The 21,692-nt window shown below is 44.5% G+C and overlaps 1 protein-coding gene across 1 annotated transcript in view; it reads right to left on the bottom strand.

Moving 5' to 3' along the window:
* The window catches only part of clybl (citrate lyase beta like), a 65,944-nt gene that overhangs the window by 14,482 nt on the left and 29,770 nt on the right, over window positions 1–21,692 (bottom strand). Inside the window, exons 2-3 of the mRNA XM_079277627.1 lie at window positions 18,155–18,368; window positions 3,618–3,806 (exon numbers count right to left, since the gene is read on the bottom strand). Of these exons, the coding sequence (XP_079133753.1) occupies window positions 3,618–3,806; window positions 18,155–18,368 (403 nt within the window). The remainder of the gene's footprint in view (window positions 1–3,617; window positions 3,807–18,154; window positions 18,369–21,692) is intronic.

The raw sequence follows: 21,692 nt of genomic DNA, 5'->3' as shown, positions 1-21,692 counted from the left end.
GGACTGCCAGTGGGGTAGCCCAAATTCCAAAATCTATCATCTGGAAACACACAAAAGCCCCCTTCCGTCAGATATTTCCTTTCAAAGCCAGTCAAAAAAAAGAAAAGAAAAGGAGGGCGCAAAAGCTCAGAGTAGAAATGTCTAACTCCATGTGTCCCCCCCCCCCCTCTCCTTTTCCTTAGCTCCCTCTTTGACACACCGAGGAAAGAAAATCGACAGACATAAATAACCTCAGGTGCAGCGCCGCCATTTCTCTAAATGAAGAGCAAAACAACCTGGCGCTCGGCACTCACCACTCTTGTTCTCTTGAAAAACCCAAAGAGTGGGGCCTCCATTGAAGGATTTCAAAAAAATAAATAGGGGCAATTTTAATCATATCTCCATTCAATCTCAGTTGGATAAATCATATTTGAGAGATTTGCATAAATACAAACCATCAAAGACTTTTCATCTTCAAAGAGGTTTTCAAGACCCAATAGGCTTTGTACTGTAATCATCTGAGGTCACAACCCTGTGGGAGCAGGGCTGCTATGGCAACATAAAAACTAACGCTGGGGGCTTAGCATAATATGCCCCCCTCCTTCGCGAACACAGGAAGGGGTGGGTGTTGGGGGGGAGTTGTCCGAGAGGGGGTGTAAAAAAAGAGGGTGTAGATAAACCTATTTCTGTGACAGAGGAGACCAGATAGATGTGGCCCCGTCGTTGGGGGAAACCTAGCTGATATTACACACACACACACACAGATTACCACGGCGAGGCCGCTGCCACGCAAACCCCTCGACGAGGCCGCAGCGAGCCGTGCCGGGCTGTTTTGGGACCGGCGGTAGGGAAACAAATGACAGCTCAATGCGGCTAAAGAGCCTCGTAGCCTCCGATTACATGTTTCTGTCCGTCGGCTGTACTCTCCTCTTCAGCTATTGTGCACTTTGAAGGGCCTGATTTACAGCGCATAAGAGGTGCGGCGCTCGTGCATTGTTCCTCCGGTGCGTACAGCAACTATTAGCCGTCAATGGCTCTCAAGAACCAGGGCCCTTTAAGATGTTGTTCACTCCTGAATTGGAAAGAAAATATAAGAAAAGGGAAGAAAAAAAAAAGAAAGAAAAAGAAGAAATAACACCTCTTCTTGCCATTCAGACCCACGCTACAAAACAAGACCCTCGGACAATTTTTCGCCACCCAATCCTGAAAAGAGAAGGAGGGAGAGACAGAGCTGGAGAAAAGGAGGCTATAGTGGGACAAGTTTCAATTAATTTTCTTCAAAAGGGGGCCAGATTAAATGTTTCCGGCCTGCTGAAGTGTTCATTTCACAGAGGGGAAGCAGAGAGAGAGAGGGCCGAGAGGGAGGGGAGGGGAGGAGGAGGAGTAGGAGGAGGAGTAGAACAGGGGTGGGGGCGCGATTCTTTCAGTGCCAGTGCACACCAAATAGTGCGGTGGGCAAAGAATGCGCACGGCTCCGAGTCTGTGTGAGAATTGTCCCCCGGACAAAAGGGGGGAGTTACGCCTGTTAAAGCCCAATAAGGCCTGTCAGTCACACAAGGGCCAAGGGGAGTGGAGGAAGGCAGAGCTAAAGGTTCTCCACACAAAGGGAAACAAGCAAGTCCATCTTTTAGCGACAAATCAGTCCTGGAGGTTCCCGTGCTAATATCAACAACAAAAAAAGAGGGAGAAAAATAAACAAGTGAGGGATTTACAAGAGCGGAGAGAATCGGACGCATGCAACACAAAGCAGACGACACACCATGTGCAAAAGACGACACAGAGAAAGTTTGCGGATGAGATTAGAGAGAGCACAAACACACACACACACACACACACACCAATGAAATCCAGGTTCCATCCAGAGCCATGCGGCCTCAGCTGGTTCAGGAGCACACATGCACCTGCTGCTGCAGAAACGCACCCCGACAAAACACACACACTGCAAATCCACAACGTGCAAACAGATTTACACTGCACACGAAAGCTGTAAAAGGAAAAGAATAAGCAAGGCAATTATTGTACAGCTCTCAATGGGCTGACTGCGATTTCCAGCGTAATAATAATAATAATTATAACAGTGAATTTTTTTTTAAAGGAAATGAATGCAGAATAAAATTGACTGAAGTGAAGCAAAGTAGCACTGTGAGGAACAGCTGAGCTCAGGGAGAGAATCGGTGAACACCTGTCAGCAATTAGACTTGGAAGAAAGAAAAGGGCAGCAGGAAATAGATGTGTTCTAATTAAAAGCACGAGTTAAAAACTTCCTGCTCCCGCCCCAAGACCATGTATGAGAGTGTGCGTGTGTGTGTGTGTGTCGTAACACTGAGGGAAAAGCCAGACGAGACACCTTCCTTTCACCTCTCTCTCTCCTCTAAACACATTTTCATTGCTCCTCTTGTGTAATCACCAAACGCAGTTTGGAATTTGCAGATTGACAGAGTAATAAAAGCTTTATTTATTTATAAGAATGCTTTGGTATGCTGTTTGCCCGTATCAAAAACACATGCAAAGAGAGCGAGAGAGTAAAAACCTAATCTGAATTAGCAGACAGTACTTTAATACGGAACCTTTGAACTGTATTCGGACACAAGCTGTGAGGGAGGCGGACAGTAACCGGGCTCCTCCTGGTAAGTGAACCATATGGATCTGATCAGAATGGCCTGCATTAATGATGCCACTGTCTCATGACCTTTGGGGACCTGACATCCGTGCAGCGCCCCTTTATAGGGAGCCAGAGGGATGGCCGAGCCCAGACAAACCCCTCTCTTAACTAGGGCAGGCCCAGTTAGCTGAGGACAAACTGTAATTCATAATATCATTGGGAACAATATCAGTGAGCGATCATTTTGTATGAAAAAGTGCAAGAGCTTAGGAAATCTGACGTCAGATCGGGTTGTGAAACGTGACGGGAGCTCTTTTTAAGTACCAAGTCAAAAGCAACTGTGCAGTCTCACTTGCTTTTGACTTGGTACATCAAGATATCCGTTTGTGATCTTCCTCAGACACTGACAGGATAGCCTTTTGATTTAATATTGGAGAATATTCAAAGGCCTGCGTGATCACTGGAATGGAACGCATGTTTGAGGAATATTTCTTTTTATTCAATTCTGTCTGGCTGAGTGCTTTAAAGTCCGATTAAATTCATTCTTAGCCACAACACGCCACTGTTCGAGGCAGATTTCCAGTAAGTTCAGCAGTGGCAGAAGGCACCGTTGTGTTGTTACAGAAAGCTATCGGGCTTCTGAAGCTAATCCCAAAGAAATGTCATGCGTTTCTTGAGCAGCGGCCAAGAAAAACACGCCGTCTGTCCCAGAGTCCAGCCACAGGGATCGATTCCCACTTTTACTGGGAAATGGAAAAGTTTGTTATGATTGCTTTGAAGATTCCTGTGGTTTCCTCTTACTCCATGAGTTTGTGTAAGAGCACCACTGTGTGATTTTTTTAAAAGACACCCAGAGGTGAAAGAGAGAAAACTCACGGGTATATGTAGCCTTATTTCATTTTTGCATGGATTGCAACTTGTGTTTTTTTTACAAAATTGTTACACACAATAAATAAAAAAACTTTCTGATCATTCCATTCCTCCTTTTCTTTCTTTTTTTTTTACTTCTAAAGTGGGGCCAATATTTGGAACTTACCCACTGCACCTCCTGCGTGTCCTCCACTTTGGGCAACATGATGGCAGGAGGGAGAACCTCAGCCTGCAGGATGACCTGCAGGTCAGCCTCGGCTAAGCCACTGGACACAGAGTTCACCCTCACACACTTCTCCGTCCGGCCCAGGTCCAGCTCCGCCAGCATCCTGGGAATCATCTCCCTGGCCTCAGTCTGCAGCACGGTGGGAAAAAAACACAGAGAGAAATACAGATTGTTTAATGCGATGCATTTGGGGATTCAAATTCAAAAACATCTTAGAATTCAAAATAGAACATTTTAAAAAGCTAGCTGTGGAAGATGACTACCCAAGAATAGACTAGCAATATGCTATACGGATCAAAAAACAAAGGTTGAAAACTGGTGACGTGTTAAAAGAGAAATGCACTGATGCAAATCAGTTCCACCCCAAATACGAGATAAATTGCTAAAGAATGAAAATAAAAGTCCAATTTCCTCCAAGGAAATGAGGCTATATAAATGATATTGACCATCAAGCATGATCATAAAAATACACAAATAATGTGTCATCATCATCATTGACAAAGCATACCTCAATCTGGAATAAATAATAGCAAGATGGAACTTTAACATTTCAAAAATAATTAAATAAAATACACAAAATAACAAAGCACAACAGCACTTCAACCTTAACCTCAGTTTATCTCTATACAGTATGCCACCAATCAACAATACGGTCGCCTCACACTCAACCTTGCTCTCTCAATGCGGGGCATTGTGAGCCGAGCAGGAAGAGGGACGAGGATGGAAAAAAATCAAAAGGGAAGCCTACAGTCCCGACTTCTATCGGTAACACAGTAGCACACGCCGCTATATTCAAACCAGATGCTGGGCCACGGGAACGGCAAGAGAGAGAGGGAGAGGGAGATATGGAGGGATGGAGTGGGGAGAGAAGCCCGGGCTGGCGAGAGGAGAGAGGCTGTCTGGGAGAAATGTGGTCCGAGTTAAGCAGCAACGAGGAAACGGTAGCTTAGGAGATGTCAGGTCGGATCAGAGGCTCGAGTCTTTGAGTGCTTGTGTGAGTTGTGGAGATGCTCAGATTGGGACTTTTCTTCCCCCCCCCCCCAATTTCTATATGTACTTACGGTACTTAGAAAATGCTCTCAAAAGAAATACTTTTAAAAAACCTGGACGTGCAACAAATGTTTTGGAAATGCTTATTCTTGAAATGAAATGGGGTTAATGAATAAAAATGCGTTGCCGGTGGATGGTGTCATCCTGCAACGTGATGCAGACGCTTTGGATTGAATGCAAAAATAAAAAAGCCTCGAGTGAAATATCTAAACAGGCTGATCATTGGAAGAGCGAAGTCATGTGGGTGTTCATGAAAGAGAGACCGCAGACAGATATAACACGGAGAAGCCATACATCACAGTCCCATGTAAAAAAAATAAAGTAAAATACTACAGCGGACTACAGTCAACCTAGGATCGGTTGTACGAGAGCTCATGGGGCGCCCTCAGGGGTCACGGGACGAGCTTCTGAGACAAAACAGCCCTCGCTCTGATCTCCTGGAATGCAGAACTGCACTTGATACGACCAACGCCCCTCCAGTATCAATACAAATACCGTATCAAAGATTTGCACAGATTTAATGGGGGGTCACGAGCGGGCTGTGTCGTCTGTGTCCGCCTTCTACCTCATTGAATGAGACAAGAGGGACCGTCCCGCCGCACGATGAGAGCGCTGTGATCTTTGACGTCATTTTTTTTGCTGCGACGTCGCTCTGGTCGAGGCGAGACGGACCCGTAAAAATGCACCGCGGTAACTTAAAACGGATGGGGCGCTTTACACAGCAGTAATTCACTCGTTCATAAACCTGCTACTTGGTGGATTACATTCTGTCTGTCCCCCCCCCCCCCGCGCCCAGTTCATGGTGACCGGAGTAAATTGATCTGTGAGAACCCGCTCGGCCACCTCGTAATGCCGGGCGTCACATTGATCCCCGACCGAACTAAAATAAATAGCGAGCCAGAATGATCAAAAAGCATGCTTTATAACATTCGCAGGATCAAATAGCCTGGGGAGGGCCGGGTATCCTGCTCCAGCCACAGCTTCTGCGTGTATTACAATTATTTTAATGTAACCGGAGACCGCTCTTTGCAAGAATTGTCTCCTGCGCTTTTCTCCTTTTCGCGACGGTATTTCTGAAACCGTGACGCCTGGGAATGGCTAAAAAGGAATAGGCCGGGTCACTGCGCACGCTGTCCTTTTCTTTTATCTCGCTTTCTCTGGAAAAGGTGAGATATTATTCCGACAGACACCTTGACCCCTACGGGCTCTGCTACTCCGAGCTTGAATAAAAGCCCTTTGAAAAGCAGATATTTTACATGAATGGACAGCCATCCAACAAGTTGCTTCAAAGCTCCCTCCCCAATCACCTGGTGTCCCATGGCGAGCTCGTCCCAGCGTCAGCTCCATCTCCTCTTTGATTCCACCCCATCCTCCTCCTCATCATTAGAAGCTGACACACATGCGGACGGGCAGGCGATCAGTTGGCCAGGGCAGGTAGGGGCCCTCATAAGGTGTAGACGAGAAGCTATTTCAAGTGTGCCAAAAGGCTGACCTCTGCGAAGAGCGAGGTCAGCTCCTCGACACGCAGTCTGAGCCTGGACGCTCAGGACCCTAGTGAGTGCTGTGTTGTGTGTGTGTGTGTGCGTGGCGCAGCGTGGCCGCTGCCTAGCAGACGCCATGAGACCGTCCTAACTGATGCGTGTACGGTCCGCGGCGGGACGGCCTTCCTCTCCAGCACCGGATGGTGGATGTCCGATGTCAAACATCGCCTCTGGACACACTCACTGGGTATAGACTCACACTCTCAACTTGAATTAGATCACAGGGCGACGGTTGTGAGCGTCTATACTGGATAGAAAGTGAGGAAAGATAACAAGGCAGGAAATGTGTATTCGACAAGACACAAGAAAGGGGTAGAATCAATTTTGTGTAGAAAAAAAAAATCGTGGGCATCAACAGACTGAGAAACAGCAAAACACATAATAGACTAATGAGATGAATGTCTCACTCAAAAACATCTTGTACCGTATGTAGATCATACCTTTTGTCGCTGACACACTGCCTTCCAACAGCAGAGTGATGTGTCATGTGTTCTGGAAGTCTTTGTAGTTTTGTGTGAAAAGAGTGGGAAACTCACAAGTACTTGGTTTTCCTTTTTTTTCCCTGGCGTTTTGCACCCCGCTGTGCTACTCACGATGCCATTTAAAATGAGCTGTAGACTATCTCAGGTGAAGTGCTGCCTGCCTGAAGTGTGACTGTGTACACATTTGTTCATCTGTCTCTGTCAGAGAGAGAGAGAGAGAGAGAGAGTGTGTGTGTGTGTGTGTGTGTGTGTGTGTGTGTGTGTGTGTGTAGGTGTGTGTGTGTGTGTGTGTGTGTGTGTGTGTGTGTGTATGCGTGTGAGCAGGCTTCAAGTCATCGAGGATGGGTTTTGACAAGTGACACGCTGCACTCCAGAAAGCTGAAGTGAGATGACTGACTAATTCAGGGATACGTTGATAACTGAGACGTAGCGGAAAGGGGATTTCAGGCCTTCACTCCCGTCAGTCGGAGGCGCGGCCGTGTTATCCGCTATCCTGTCAGGACAGACAACGAGCAGGGTGGAGGAGGAGGAGTTAATCAGGAAAACCTGCTTGTCATTGTGGGTCAAAACTGACAGCCTGAGGTAGAGGAACAGCTAGTTATTACACACTGTTTATTCACTTTAATTAGCCATGAAAGGAGCTCATTACGGCTCTTTGGTTACACTTCGTTACAAGCTGCACTGCAATGGTTTGGGGAAATGAATTCCTTGTGATTCGGTATCTTTAGTATATTCTCTGCATAATTGAAATGATTTACAGTTTTTATTCGTTGGTGATTATGCATCAGTTTGTTTCCCAGCAATTTAGTCCCATTTTGCAACTCCCAGTACAGCTGTCTCCCCACAACATAGAGGAATAATTACGCTTAACTTGACATCTCTATTAGCTTTATTTTAAAACAATTATTGATTTTAAGACTGTAATTACTATCAAGGTCTCTAGGTGACTTACATTTGGCTTTTCTTACTGCGCTATGAAGCCTGTATGAGCTTCAGGGCATTGTCAAATCCTGACCCTGTCAAGTATTCATGTACCATACAATATCCAGCACACTACAAAACGTTGTAAAACGATGACACAACATCATATCCAGGCAATATGATTCCAGACAGTTAATTGACGATAATATTTCCAAACCCTACCAAATGACAAAGGAACAAAACCATCTTTATGTAAACTCAGAACAGCAGAGCATTTTACAAAATTGCGCAAATTAACCAATTAAAATGTGGGGAAATACGTTAATGAAGCGCAAACAACCATTTCAAAAGGTGCACAGCCGTGTCCATGACTTCAGGATGGCAGTCTAATGTAACCTAGGAATCCGCTACAATGTGCTTGAGGGCAAATGAAACCGAAGAGGCTGCATAATGCAGGGAAATAAGAAGTCCTTGTAAGGATGGACTTCTTCTCAACTTGGTTTCACGATCCGTTAATGTGGTCACGATGCTAATAAGGTGAGGAAGGTGTGAAAACACGACAAGTAAAGTGCAAACATGTGTCTTAAGGCGACATGTGAAAAGTGCAACCACTGTAATTGTGCGATGTCGACAAATGGCCATTGACACCTTTTCTGATCAATGCTAAATGTAGCGCTTTATTTCAATATTTTAACAATAAAGAAAATCCTAGAGGTTTGTTTAACTTGATTTATTCTCATTTTTACATTTAAATTTCTTACTTCAACTAATATATAACCCGTGAGTATATCTTGATAATATAATTTTTATGTCAAACTGATTTGATATTGAATATGTAGAAAATGATTTTCCATCTTCTCTTTCATGCAAATTGTTTTCATCAGTGTTAGAAGAGCATTTTTAAATGGTATATAACAGCTAGCTGGGGTTCCGTCACTTTAACGTGCCATTAAGACAGAACAATATAAGTGAAATTCTTGCAAAATAAGAGAGGTTGCTTATATCTCCCCCCCCCCCCCCCCCCCACCAACATCTGCTCCATTCCTGTCCTCCCCATTCTTTCATGTTTTTCCTCTCCTCATCGCCTTCTCCATCATCACTCCTCCTACTGGGGGTTTACTCTCCAAGTGTTGCGTTGCGCGGCCCACGTAGCACAGAGCGGCGCGGGCTGCGGCGCTGCCAGTGAAAACACAAGAGTGTAACAGGATAATGAGAGCAGGAGAGAGGGCCTCTCTGTTCTCCGCGTCTCAGCGTTTTCCCGATTCCCCCGCCCCTTAACCCAGGGTATCTGGATCGGCTGCATGAGTGTGGGTTTCAAAAGATCCTCCAAAGACCAGAGAAAGCTCAAATGTTATCTATGGCTTATATTGTTACGTGAAAGGACGTGAGAGCTCGAGTTTAAAACTGTCCCCCCCCCCCCCCATTGAATCACTTTCTATGTGGTCTAACAACAAGCCACGCCCTCTCCACAACGAATGCTAACCACAGCGATGTCATCACTCTCCTCTGCACCCTGACCTCTCGTTCGCCCTGCCCTCCCAAAAGGCCTCCAATCGATACCAGACACATGACCCTTAAGACACACACTGTGACAGACGGTAAGGCTTTGATCTGCAGGTCTTTCTGATCTGGTTGGGACGGGGTCTATTTTCTGGCTGAGCGGGCTCACATCCCGTTTGTGAGTCTTGGCAGTCTGACTGGGAGTTTCTCTCCAGTCTCCCGGGTCCTCTGAGGTGTTGAGTGCACAAGTATACAAACGCGCGCACACACGAGAACATGCCTACGGACGTAAATGAACGCACACGCCGACACACGCTAAATACAAATGTTCAGTATTCATAATTCAACTGGCTAACATTATTTCCCAGGAGCTCTTTCTGTCAAGAGTTTAGTCACTTGAATCCACTTAAATGGAGAGCAGATCTTTCAGTGTCCTCTGGAATAACACGGCGAGCATTGAACTCAGGTCACGTATCAGTTTAGACAGTTAGCTGCATAATTTATGTTAAGTTGATAAATCTGTGGTGTCAGGCGCAGTTCATGCATAGACCATGGCTCTTATATTGACTGTGTTACAACCAGCAAAAGTTAATAGACCATAATAATGTCATCCACTCTAAGAGAGAGAATGGTATCAGTGTGTGCAACCTGACATCAGGTTAAACAGTCGGGGTTAACAACTCTATCAATGAACCACTACCACATACACAACAGTCGCTTGTTATAGAGCTCAAAGTAAAGCCGGAGACAGAAACGCCTTTTAATAAAAGAATAGGAAACTTTAAATATGATTTAAAAACACTCAAAAACCTTCACTTTACTGTTGTAAATTTGAACTGAAACACAAAATTGTCAACTCAACAGACCAGATGCGATGTAGACCTATGATCGCCTTTACTTGCATTAGACATTATAGTTAATGTTAAACTACGACGTGACACCTGTCCCATAGAATACTATTAAACCTAAACTGAGTGCCTTCGTGAAGTTTATAATTGTTGAGAATTGTTCAGTCGCCGCTCAACCAATTGTTCAAGCTGTAGTTTGTCTTGCTGAATAGGATGCATTACCATACTTCCCGGACTACAGAGCGCACCGGCATATAGGCCGCACCAGCTGATCTGCAAAAGAAAAATAATTTGTACATAGATAAGCCGCACTGGTCTATAAGCCGCAGGTGTCCCCGTTGAACAGCAAGATGCTTTTAACAGTACCGTACTAAAGTTGTCTTCTTCTCTGAACATCATAACATGTCGCTAGCTTCTAAGCTAATTTTAACATTACGACCAATGGGGAAATGCTAACCGCGATTAGCATTAGCGAATATATAATATATCTTTGTACATCTTTTCATGCAGACATACTTGCATTACAGACTAAGGTCTCTCATGGCTACCAAACGAAAAGCAATGAGGCAATAACTGTTGTTGCTCATAGCTCTGAATAGCTGTTGTGCTAGCAGCAACTGGCCAAGCCAGTTAGCCGTAAATGCTATTCAGAGCTATGAGCAACGTAGACACGCTGCATGAGAAGAGCAGCTTTTTCTCAAGTCTGCCAGTGGATCCTAACAGCGCGGAACAGTGTGAAAGAATCCACCATCACCAACGGGTTCCGAAAGGCTGGACTACTACGATATGAAGAGGACAGCGCAATGAGGAGGACAACGCAAGCTCAAGGGCGGATTTGCCTCGGGAGCAAAAAGACATCTGCAATCTCTACAATCAAACGAATGTCTCTTCTAAGCTCTAATTACTGAAATTTTGCTGACAAGAACAATCAAAGTTACCCTGACGAGTCAGATAGTTTGTTACACAGAACCATCTGAGAAACAGTCATTGGAAACTGTTTGGAAAAAGGGCAGGCACTTTCAAAAGATACTTGGCAGGTGATTGGATGAACCATCTGTCAATCAAACTCTTGCCGATGCCAATCGGGAGAAGAGAGAAAACATATTTTTCCATCGAGAAAAGCCTTCAGTGAGGTTCTTTGCTTGTTCGATGAAGAAATGCTCTCCAGTTCTGATATAACTGATGCTATTGCAGCCGCCATTGTTGTTTTGAACAAACAGTCACCTCACACACCGAAGACACGTTCGTAGCTGCTCTTAGCTCGTAACATTGTTAGGCCAAAATGTTACCCTTAACTTTCATGAAATGAAAACACACTCTGGAAGGGGTTACATCCTGTGTTCACAACATTCAGCAACATTCTACTCTAAGACATTTTCAATGGAAGCCGCTAACATGAAGCTACAAACTGATGCATGACACTTGTCGATCCCTGACAGACGTGAAGCGCTACAAATCAAAGTTAAGTTTGACTTCTTTCAGCACTCCAATGACGCTGTGAAACGCCAACCGATCATGTGTTTCGGTTTCACCCCGTTCCATCTGAATAAATGTCGTTAGCCAGTTCCCGGTGCAACTTATCAACATAACTAGGTCAACGAGCACTTCAATGGCGACAATGTCGCAGGCCACGCCGGCCAAATAGTTGCTTTTGTACATGCTTTATGGTCTATTTGACTCTAAATGGACCATAATGTACTAAATGAACATCATGCTGTATTGAAGAAGACTTGACACTAGAGATTGAGATCATAAACTCATGTTTACAATGTTTACTGAGGGAATGAATCAAGAGAGAAGTAGAGTCATTTTCTCATAGACATCTACACAATCTGACTTCTTTTTACAACCAGAACGCCCCCCCCCCGATGGACATTAGAGAGAACGCAGGTTTAAAACACTTCTGTATTGGCTTCACATTTCAGACGCGGAGGTTGCCGCCTGCTTGAAGCCTGACAACTTTCCACAAATTGCATCAATTAAACATGCCGAATCGTGTATGTCTGGAGGTTGTAATCACATCCGTGTACTCATAAAAATGTGAAATCCCGGAGTGAAGGGTCTCTGGCTTCCACATGGACCCAATAAAAACTAATGCTACTCAACTACTCATTATGTTGGATGGATTAAACGCCTTCAGATGGAAAAATACTGAAGTAACTCATTTTAAGCACTAACAAGTGGTCCTGCTTCTCTAATACACTGATGGTGAATGCAGGACACTGGTCCTCCATCACACTTGACTGATGCACAGTGAGCCTGATGCACAGTGAGACTGTAACAATACGTGTATGCGCTTGCATGCATGTGTATTTGTGCGTGAATGTCTGTCTGCATGTGTCTCACTTGTGTGTGTGTGTGTGTGTGTGTGTGTGTGTTCTGCATGCCTTGTGTACCCATGTGCATTCGCGGGCACGTGCTGGTGTGTGAGAGGTGCTCCCCGTCGCGTCGGCCGCGCCACCATGCCATCTGGAGAGGAAATCGAGTGTGAAGTACAGTATAGTTTGGGACCAAGCTCCGTGGCAGCGGCTCAGCAGTTAGTTCATTAGTTCCAAACTTCCAGGGATTAGGAGAGAATCTCTATGGCAGAGAGGCAAGGGAGGGGGGGGGGAGTCGGGGAGGATGGAGGGACCCATGTGGGGAAAAGAGATGGAGAGAGAGAGAGAAAACACCAGGAGGAACACTGGACCATAGGGCACAGAAAGACAGAGAGATAACATGAGAGAGAGAGAGCTAAGCAATCTTAACCCCGAGGACCCCGGCGAGGGGAGATGAGCGAGAGAGGGGGACAATGAGAGAACAAGACAGCGAGGGAGAGAGGAGGAGAGAGGACAGGTGTAGCCGTCAGTTCCGCTCCGGGGTTTCAACCTGCCCTCCCTCTTCCTCCACCCCACTGATCATACAGATATGATGATATGTGTAAGAGTGTTAGAGCAGTCAGCCTAGTCTTCCCTTCCCTCCCCTCCCCTCTCTCTCCTCCTCCTCCTCTCCCCTCTGGGTCTGTGGTGACAGTTAGCAAGCTCTAGGTGGCTCCTACCCTTTACTCCTTTATCTCATCTCCCTGCCTCGTAAGCAGCCGGCGTTACTGCCGAGCCGGAGCGCGGACATTTTTTCGGAGTCAAAGCGGCAGGCAATTAAAGCGGGCACCGCCGGATTTCAATTTTCAAGGGGAGGGGGTGGACTGACCTTCATGGCGTAGCTTTTTTGTCATGAATATCCTTCCCTGTTTTAAGGTGAAGGTGACAGATAATGAAAAGAATACATTAGTGAACACATAATAGGAGGGTGGTTGTGGGCAGTAGCCCCATTTAAGGCCTATCCACGCATACCCATAACCCTTTGCTGCCTTTCACCTGAACAGCGGTTCAGCGTGGCATTTAGCGAGCTCAGTCTCTGCTTTGCTTCTATTCTATCTCCCTAGAAAAAAACAAAACAGACATGCATTATGAGACCATTGTTGAGGCCTGGCATCTCTTGACGTACACACAGTGCTGACTGTGAGGTTGTCATGGCAAATATAATCGCAGCTACGGTATACGCTGTGGAAATTGTCAGTGCACAGGCACACTCGCAATGTAAAAGCTAAATCTCGTCTACTTACGATTTAGCTGGTCCCAGAACAGATCTTAATCTTACATACGAGGAGGAAGGGTAATATTTTTGACTAGACATTTCGGAGGATAATGACAAAGTCTACCACAAATGACAATCCGGCTGAGTACTTACGCACACGGGCAGATGTAAAAGTGTCCTGCAACATGTGCATCTGATTTGCATGAAGTGCAGCCATGTAGGATCTTTTACATTCAATATATTCGGGCAGATGCTTAAGTCTACGGCGACTTTAAATGAAGTACTTTGAAGTGCATCGACGCTCAAAAGATAGACGAGGAAAACTGGAAATGCGAGCTATTGTGAGCAGATTAACTGGAGGCCGAGGAAGCAACAGGAGATTCCTCGATGTCTTGGGCTGAAGGTTTATTGAAGCTTGAATTCAAGGAGAATCCAGTAACAGCAATACAAGTATTATCACAACTATTACAACTGCACAGCCACCCCTCAATTCTCCAATGTACAGACATAGATGCCCAATAAGGTAATCCTCCACTGATGCCCAATGGCTACACGTGGAAGCAGTTGTCGCAAAGCCATAAACGCATACATACGCACGCCAAATCAGAGGTCAAGATTTACATGCTCAGACAATCCGTGAGTCAGAAGCCTCTGGGGGAGGATGTTGTCACTGCAACCAGCATGGGAATGTGTGTATGTTATGAGCTCCAAGCACTTATGTCCTTGATGAAGAAACTAAGAAAGGCTAAATTAGTGCATGTCTAGAGCCGTGACCGGGGTGCCTACTGCTCTAGCAGCTACTGTATTTCTTGACCAACAACTGACCTCAAGTTTGGATTACCCCCGGCTGTTGGGGGTCAATAGGTGAACAGATGAGGGGAAGGAATAATTCTCGACACGAGCACCCTAAATAAACGTTTTCAGAGATCTACGCTGCAAGTGCTTTTTTTAAATGACAAAGCGTGGAAGTGCTGGCAGCGGTTAACACTTGTTTTTTCAATGGCACTTTTATCATCCGATCATGCTAGGACGCATGAAAGGTCAAGTCTGTCACGCTTTGAGATCTGATCTTGCTCAAAGTGGGATCCGAATCAGCCAGACCACATGCAGAGGTGGACTGGGTCGCGTTGAGTTTGGATCTCAGTGAGGTGGAGGGCATGTGGGCACAATCTGGACAATCTATCAAACAGAGGTCTACGTCATCCCCCCCGACTAGCGGGCTCCTCTAAAGCAGGGGCCCCTAATATGCGGACCGCTGTCCGGATCCGGACCCAGACGCCGTTGTATCCGGACCCAGGATCTAAAACCGACAGAGCGCTTCCATTTTAACCGGCGCAGCTTTTTCAGCCTTTACGGCACTTGTTCAGCGGTGCAGGAAACACGCCGACCAATGCGGTGTAAATCACATCACGTGATGCAGCTCAGCCAATCAAATATGGGTATTCTGCCGAGTTTCCTGACTTGAGTGAGATGTACACACACCGGGACACACGGGGCGAGGCGAGGAAATATGTATATATATATATACATATATATATATATATATACACATATACATATATACACATATATACACATATACATATACATATATATACATATATACACATATATATATATATATATATATATATATATTATATATATATATATATATATATATATATATTATATATATATATACATATATATATATATATATATATATATATATATATATTATATATATATATATATATATATATATTATATATATATATATATTAGGGGTGTAACGGTACGCATATTCGTATTGAACAAATTTTTTTAAAAACCTTTATTTAACCAGGTAGTCCCATTGAGATTAAAAATCTCTTTTGCAAGATGTAAGTAACAATACAAGATGTAAGTAACAATACTACATAACATGAAGGAGCAGTTTTTGTTTTTTATGCTTATGTGTTGCTAAGAAGACACCCCAGAAGATGAGTCACTCAGGTATAGTTCCATCATTGTTCAAAGTCAAAGAATAACTTTATGATGTTAGTTTTAATGAATAAATATATTTTAAAATCAAGTACATTTCTCTGGCATTTATAGTTTTCTACTGTACTGAAACGTACCGAACCGTGGCTCTACTGTATCGTACCGAACCCAACCGTGAATTTTGTTCATGTGGTGCATTATTCTTCACTGGTGTCACTTAAGTGTTTTCTATTACCTCAAAGAAAAAGGACAGAAGTTGTCTTAACACTCTGTCACCATTTTCACGAGGCAATAATCTCTCTACATACCCAATAAAACTGTTTCTCCAGATTTGACACCGTGTCTACATATGCAGCGTAGTCAGCAGCATGTCAACCGCAACAGCTCCAATATTCCATCAGCATCTACTCAGGATGCGTTCAGAAACAGTGCTGTTGTGTAGGGCACTGACATTTTGGCTGCACTATGAGCCCAATACACATTGTAGTCATATTTAAGAAAATAAACTTAAAGTGTAAAATATGTAATGGATGCTTTGGGTTACGGTTAAACACATGACGAGTGATGTGATATTTAGAATAGAATCAGAACAGAATCTATTCTGTCAGACTAGCGTGAGACGGACTACTTACAAATATGGCTGAAGCACCTCCTGTCTTTCTTGACTTAGATGGTAGATTTACTCGACTACGTTTAAAGCAGGTGGAGCGAACATTTGTATACATTTCGATTCCCTCACTTCTTATTTTGCATCTCTTAACAGGAACAACATAAGATAGATATTGCAAGATTACAAAAACTTTTAGTAAATTGGGACAAATGCAATTAGACAGTTTCGCGCCTAAAGAGGGGCTGCAAATACTTAGTAAATATCCCACAGTATATGAAATAAAGAGGACAAATAAAAACAATGACTATTTGAAAATAGAATTTTTTAACATCTAGCAAAACGTGAAGAAAGAAAAGGTATTGTGCCAAAGTGATTTCAAAACATGGAAATTATTATCCAAAACAAATGTCGAAGCAGTAGTCCTGCCAGCCTACACACACACACACACACACACACACACACACACACACACACACACACACACACACACACACACACACACACACACACACACACACACACACACACACTAGAAGCACAGTTCATCCAACAGAAAAAAAAATATCATCTTAAGGGAAGGTATAACTACACAACAACCCACATGGATTTCCAATTGCCACAGTGGAGCAAGAAGCTGCGAGTGTGGGAAGTGAAGAAAGGGTGCCAGTAGGAAAAGTGCATTATGTTATTGAGTTAATGACTCATTTCTACATTACGCAGCATGACCTAGCGACCACATAAAAGGTTACAGGATTTTTGCACACTGTGCCGGACTCTTTTAAAGCCAAAGTGGACGTCTGTCGTCTAAAAAAATGGCTGAAATCGGATGCTGTGTGGTGCTGATGTAGCCAGATCAGAGAAGGAGAACGCAACGTGGATATTAGGCAAGGCACTATAATTGAGGTGGCATACTATTTTCCACAATGTATTGTTGGTATTGTTCGAGTGCTACTGGGAGAGGGAGGTAAGCCTGCTGAGGGAAATTATTCAGCATTTTAAAAAAGGGAATGGAACTGCCCTGTTGCTAATATAATTCACCCCTTTATTTTTAACAGCATATAGCAAGGGCCTAAACGGCCTCCTCCACAGGTACAAGCCACAAGCTAACATGGAAACGCCTTTGAAAAGAGAAGGAACAAATGAATCATACCATATTCAAATTCAGACGTTTCCTATAACCCAAGACTTTACAGCTGTAATAAATGCCTTGTGTTATAAGTGAAATGAGTGGGTTGGTGAGAGAAAATATAGTGAGTTTGGAGCAGGGTGCTTTTTGTTGAAAACAAGATAGAGACATGGACCTGTCACATGCTGACATCCACCGTCTGAGTTCTCCTCAAGCCTGAATGGCTGCTCCAGCGCTGCATTCCTCTCCATAGTTCCCCCTCTCACACATAATAAAGACAGGAGCTCCGACATCCTCCAACTCCATCGCGGGGTCACAGCTTTAGCCCGTCAGTCACAGGGCCATCGTCTTATTGCCTTTGTCTCCTACAGGAACAGCCTCGAGCCATATCAATCATCTTTATTATCATGACTTAAAAACCTTTGTTGGTTAACTTCTCTTTTTTTTAACCCCTTCTTTATCCCCACACTCTCCAATCACGATTTCATGGGCAGCTCAGCCGGGCCAATGGGGAGGTCGCGTGGGCGGGGGAAGAATGCTTTTAACCTGCTGCATCTGGTGCTTTCCCGCTGCTCGCCCAGCAGGACGTGGTCACCTTGTTTTAAAAGGACTCTGATCGGGGGGCAGCGCAGCCTTTATGCACATCACAATAAGAGCCAAACGTGCTTGTTTTAAACATCTCACTTAGGTGGTTTTCCTGTCAGTGATTAAGACCGAGCACCTGTCCCCAATTTCAGTTCCAAACACCCCCCCCCCATTTCCTTGAGTCACGATCGCACAGCTGTGCATGTGCGTTTACGTTGCTGACCCTCAAGCGAAAAAGCTGTGTCTCACTTGTGCGTCGGTGTGTATTTAATGTACCTTTTTGCCGAGGGCCACGCCATCCTCACAGTCCAGGACGGCGCAGTCGACATCCAGCGACGCCAGCTTCCTCAGTTTCCTCTCGTCGTTGCCGGGGCAGTAGAGAACGGCCCTGCGGGGTGTGTAGCGCAGCGAGGGGCCCGCCGAGTGATGGCGAGGACGCCGGGCTACGGCATGCGCCCACCAGGCTGCGGGCAGGAGCCCACCGCTCTCCCTGTCAACACAAATATAAAAACACACATAAGCACACGTGCATTTCACGCTCAGACTGTATGCACAAATACATTACTCATTAGAACACACTGCATCCATGCAGGGCTAAGGGCGATGAATCATCAAAAGGTTGTTGCTGCATTCATCTTCATAATATCTGCAGTGTTTTTATCATAAAACGTGAGGATCCAGAAGGGAGGCCTCTTCCTCCAGACGGGAGCGAAAGTGTGGAAACGTTTCATTTGCGGAGCCCTGTTTGCCCTTCAGCTGTCCATTGAAGTGGATGAGAGACGCTGACCTGTGCTTTGGCAGCCTTTGTTGAGGACAAACTCACCCAAACACTGAGCCACTCATATGCTAATGCCGCCACACTGCTGAATATCGAGGCAGGAAGTGAATGAGTAAGGGTGTCAGTCAGCACAGAGGTTGGAGCTGAGTCATGGAAACGTTACAAAGTTTGGGGAAAACAGAGTAGCTGTGTTATTGTAGTTCATGTGTTAAAAAAAGCCAACTTTTGCACATTCATTCACCACCACTAAAGGTGCAAAACCCTACTACAGTATATATGATTCTGCTCCTTCAGTCACACAATGCCGAAATCAAAATTACTCGACAAAAAGGTTTAGGCAACAAAACTACTTGGTTAGTTTTAGGAACAGATCCTTGTTTGAAGGGGTGTAACGGTTCACAAAATCCACGGTTGGGTTCGGTACGATACAGTAGAGCCACGGTTCGGTACGTTTTGGTACAGTAGAAAACTATAAATGCCAGAGAAATGTACTTGATTTTAAAATATATTTATTCATTACAACTAACATCATGAAGTTATTCTTTGACTTTGAACAATGATGGAACTATACCTGAGTGACTCATCTTCTGGGGTGTCTTCTTAGCAACACATAAGCATAAAAAACAAAAACTGCTCCTTAATGTTATGTAGTATTGTTACTTACATCTTGCTTACATCTTGTATTGTTACTTACATCTTGCAAAAGAGATTTTTAATCTCAATGGGACTACCTGGTTAAATGAAGGTTTTTTTATTTTTATTTTTTATTTTTATTCAAACGTATTCGGTTCGTCATGCGTACCGAACCGTGAGCCTCGTACCGAACGGTTCAATACGAATACGCGTACCGTTACACCCCTACTTGTTTGTGATAAAATGACTACAAAAGTGCCGTTACCGAAGTACGCAAGTTACTTGACAAATAATCCACGTTGAACGAAGGAAAGGCTGAAAGATCTCTGTGTGTTGGATACATTCATCTCCCCTTCCTTTTGGCCCTGTGTGGGCTTTGCCGGTCTTGATGCTTCCTTGTCCGCTATTACGTAGATAACATACAACATCATTTCGTGGGATATCTACGAATGCTGGACAAGCCTGACAACTTTCAGTGAACAATCAATGAAACATTCAAGTTACTTTTATTTCAGTGTGTTGAAAACCAAACCTCTCTGAGTAAAGCGTCACAATATCAGTTACCTTTTGATGGAAATAATTACTTTTTTATGTTGGGTGTTTGGCTCAAATGTTCTGTGATGTCTTTGCTCTTTAGCGGATGCTTCCTACAAGTATAGAAAATCGTGCAACATCTTTCTATTTTATGTTTATTTAAGCAAATTACTGTAGTTCTCCAGCCCGACACCATGAAAATAAAAAAGCTATTTACTCGGATTGCCACACAATGAAATACCAGGTCGACCGGTTGTTGCCATGCTCCTCATCACGTGCACGTGTCAAAAAAGTACACGCACGCACGCACACACACACACACACACACACACACACACACACACACAGTCAAGCAGTGAGTTTGGCCCGTGTGCCCCCTTCCATCCGCCCACACACACAACTGCGCACACCGAGAATCACAATCATTGCGCACACGTCTTAATTATTTGTTCTGTCTGGCCTCCGAAACGACTGGCCCTGATGAGTGACTCAATGTTTAGGATCAGATACGTCTAATTACGGCGAGGAACAGCTTCTCCCGCCATCCAACTCTCGCCGGGTATCAGAAGCCCTTCAAGGGATCATATTTGTAATTAGTGTCCTCCTAAGGAAGAGGGAGAGGGGGTGTGTTCCTTCTGTTGAAAGGGGGGGGGGGGGGGTGCGCTGAATGAGTCTCTTTTCTTGTCTTTCACTCTCTTAAAAAAGGAGCAGAAAGTCACTTCAATAGCCACTTAATCCCGTCAACTACGCTCCCACACACCCTCCAGTCCCAATCAGGCCTAATCTGCGCTGAGATGTCGCGGTTGGAGCGGAGCATTTTTAACCCAATGCAGGTTGCTCCCAGCACTTTAGTGCTCCCAGGTATACAGAGACTGGGAACAGTGCTCGCAAAAGGCTTGGGGGAGAAAATATGGCAAAAGGTTGACACCAGACAAATGGTAGACTGCTGGAAAAATTAAAAAAGGGAGAGCTCTCAGTGATTTTCAGGGAGACAGACAGACAGACAGACAGACAGACAGACAGACAGACAGACAGACAGACAGACAGACAGACAGACAGACAGACAGACAGACAGACAGACAGACAGACAGACAGACAGACAGACAGACAGACAGACAGACAGAGAGAGAGAGAGAGAGAGAGAGCTGTGCTTATACCGCTCAGGGGGAAATGTTAAAAAGCCATACTAAGTGGCCACTTAGGAAGGCAAATATATTATAATGTAATTGAAGTACAAAAAGGGGGGTGTAATTTCAGAGTAGGTTTCACTATGAGGGAAGAAAACTGAGAAGCGGGAGAGAGAGTGGAGGCGCCTTGATGTTGGGTAGAGACAGGACACGAGGAGCAGAGGTCGATAACAGAGACCAACAATCAGCGTTTCACCATGCTACCTTCTCTCTGCTCTCACACAGGAGCTCGTTTTACAGTAAACTGGCAACCATGGGGTTAAAAATAAAAGTGATGTGTACTATCCACCGCTCTAAAAGTCTTGTTTAGACCAATCAACAGTGAGTTCAATATGTTTGGGTGGTAGACAATCACACGTGTGACAAAGATAAGCAGCACATTGTCACATTTCGAGATGCTGCAACCAAAGAAAATTGAATAAAAACGATTATTTTCTGTCAATCAAGTCAGCCCTACATATACACGACATCACGATACATTGTGGTGTTTCTGTTTCCCTTTTTGACCCCAGAGAAAAGCAATTATGGAGGTCACGTTTCCAAAAACAAAAAAAGGTGATGTAGCTGAGCTGCACATAAAAGACATCCCATATTACCTAGTTCCACTGAAGCTATAGGAAACTTGGAGAACCTTACATCCTTACTGCCCAAAGCTGGACCCAAGAATGCAAAGGACAGGCGT

Source organism: Melanostigma gelatinosum, assembly GCF_949748355.1.
Source record: "Melanostigma gelatinosum genome assembly, chromosome: 10".
Taxonomy (NCBI): Eukaryota; Metazoa; Chordata; class Actinopteri; order Perciformes; family Zoarcidae; genus Melanostigma; species Melanostigma gelatinosum.
This window is presented reverse-complemented; position numbering and strand designations above follow the sequence as displayed.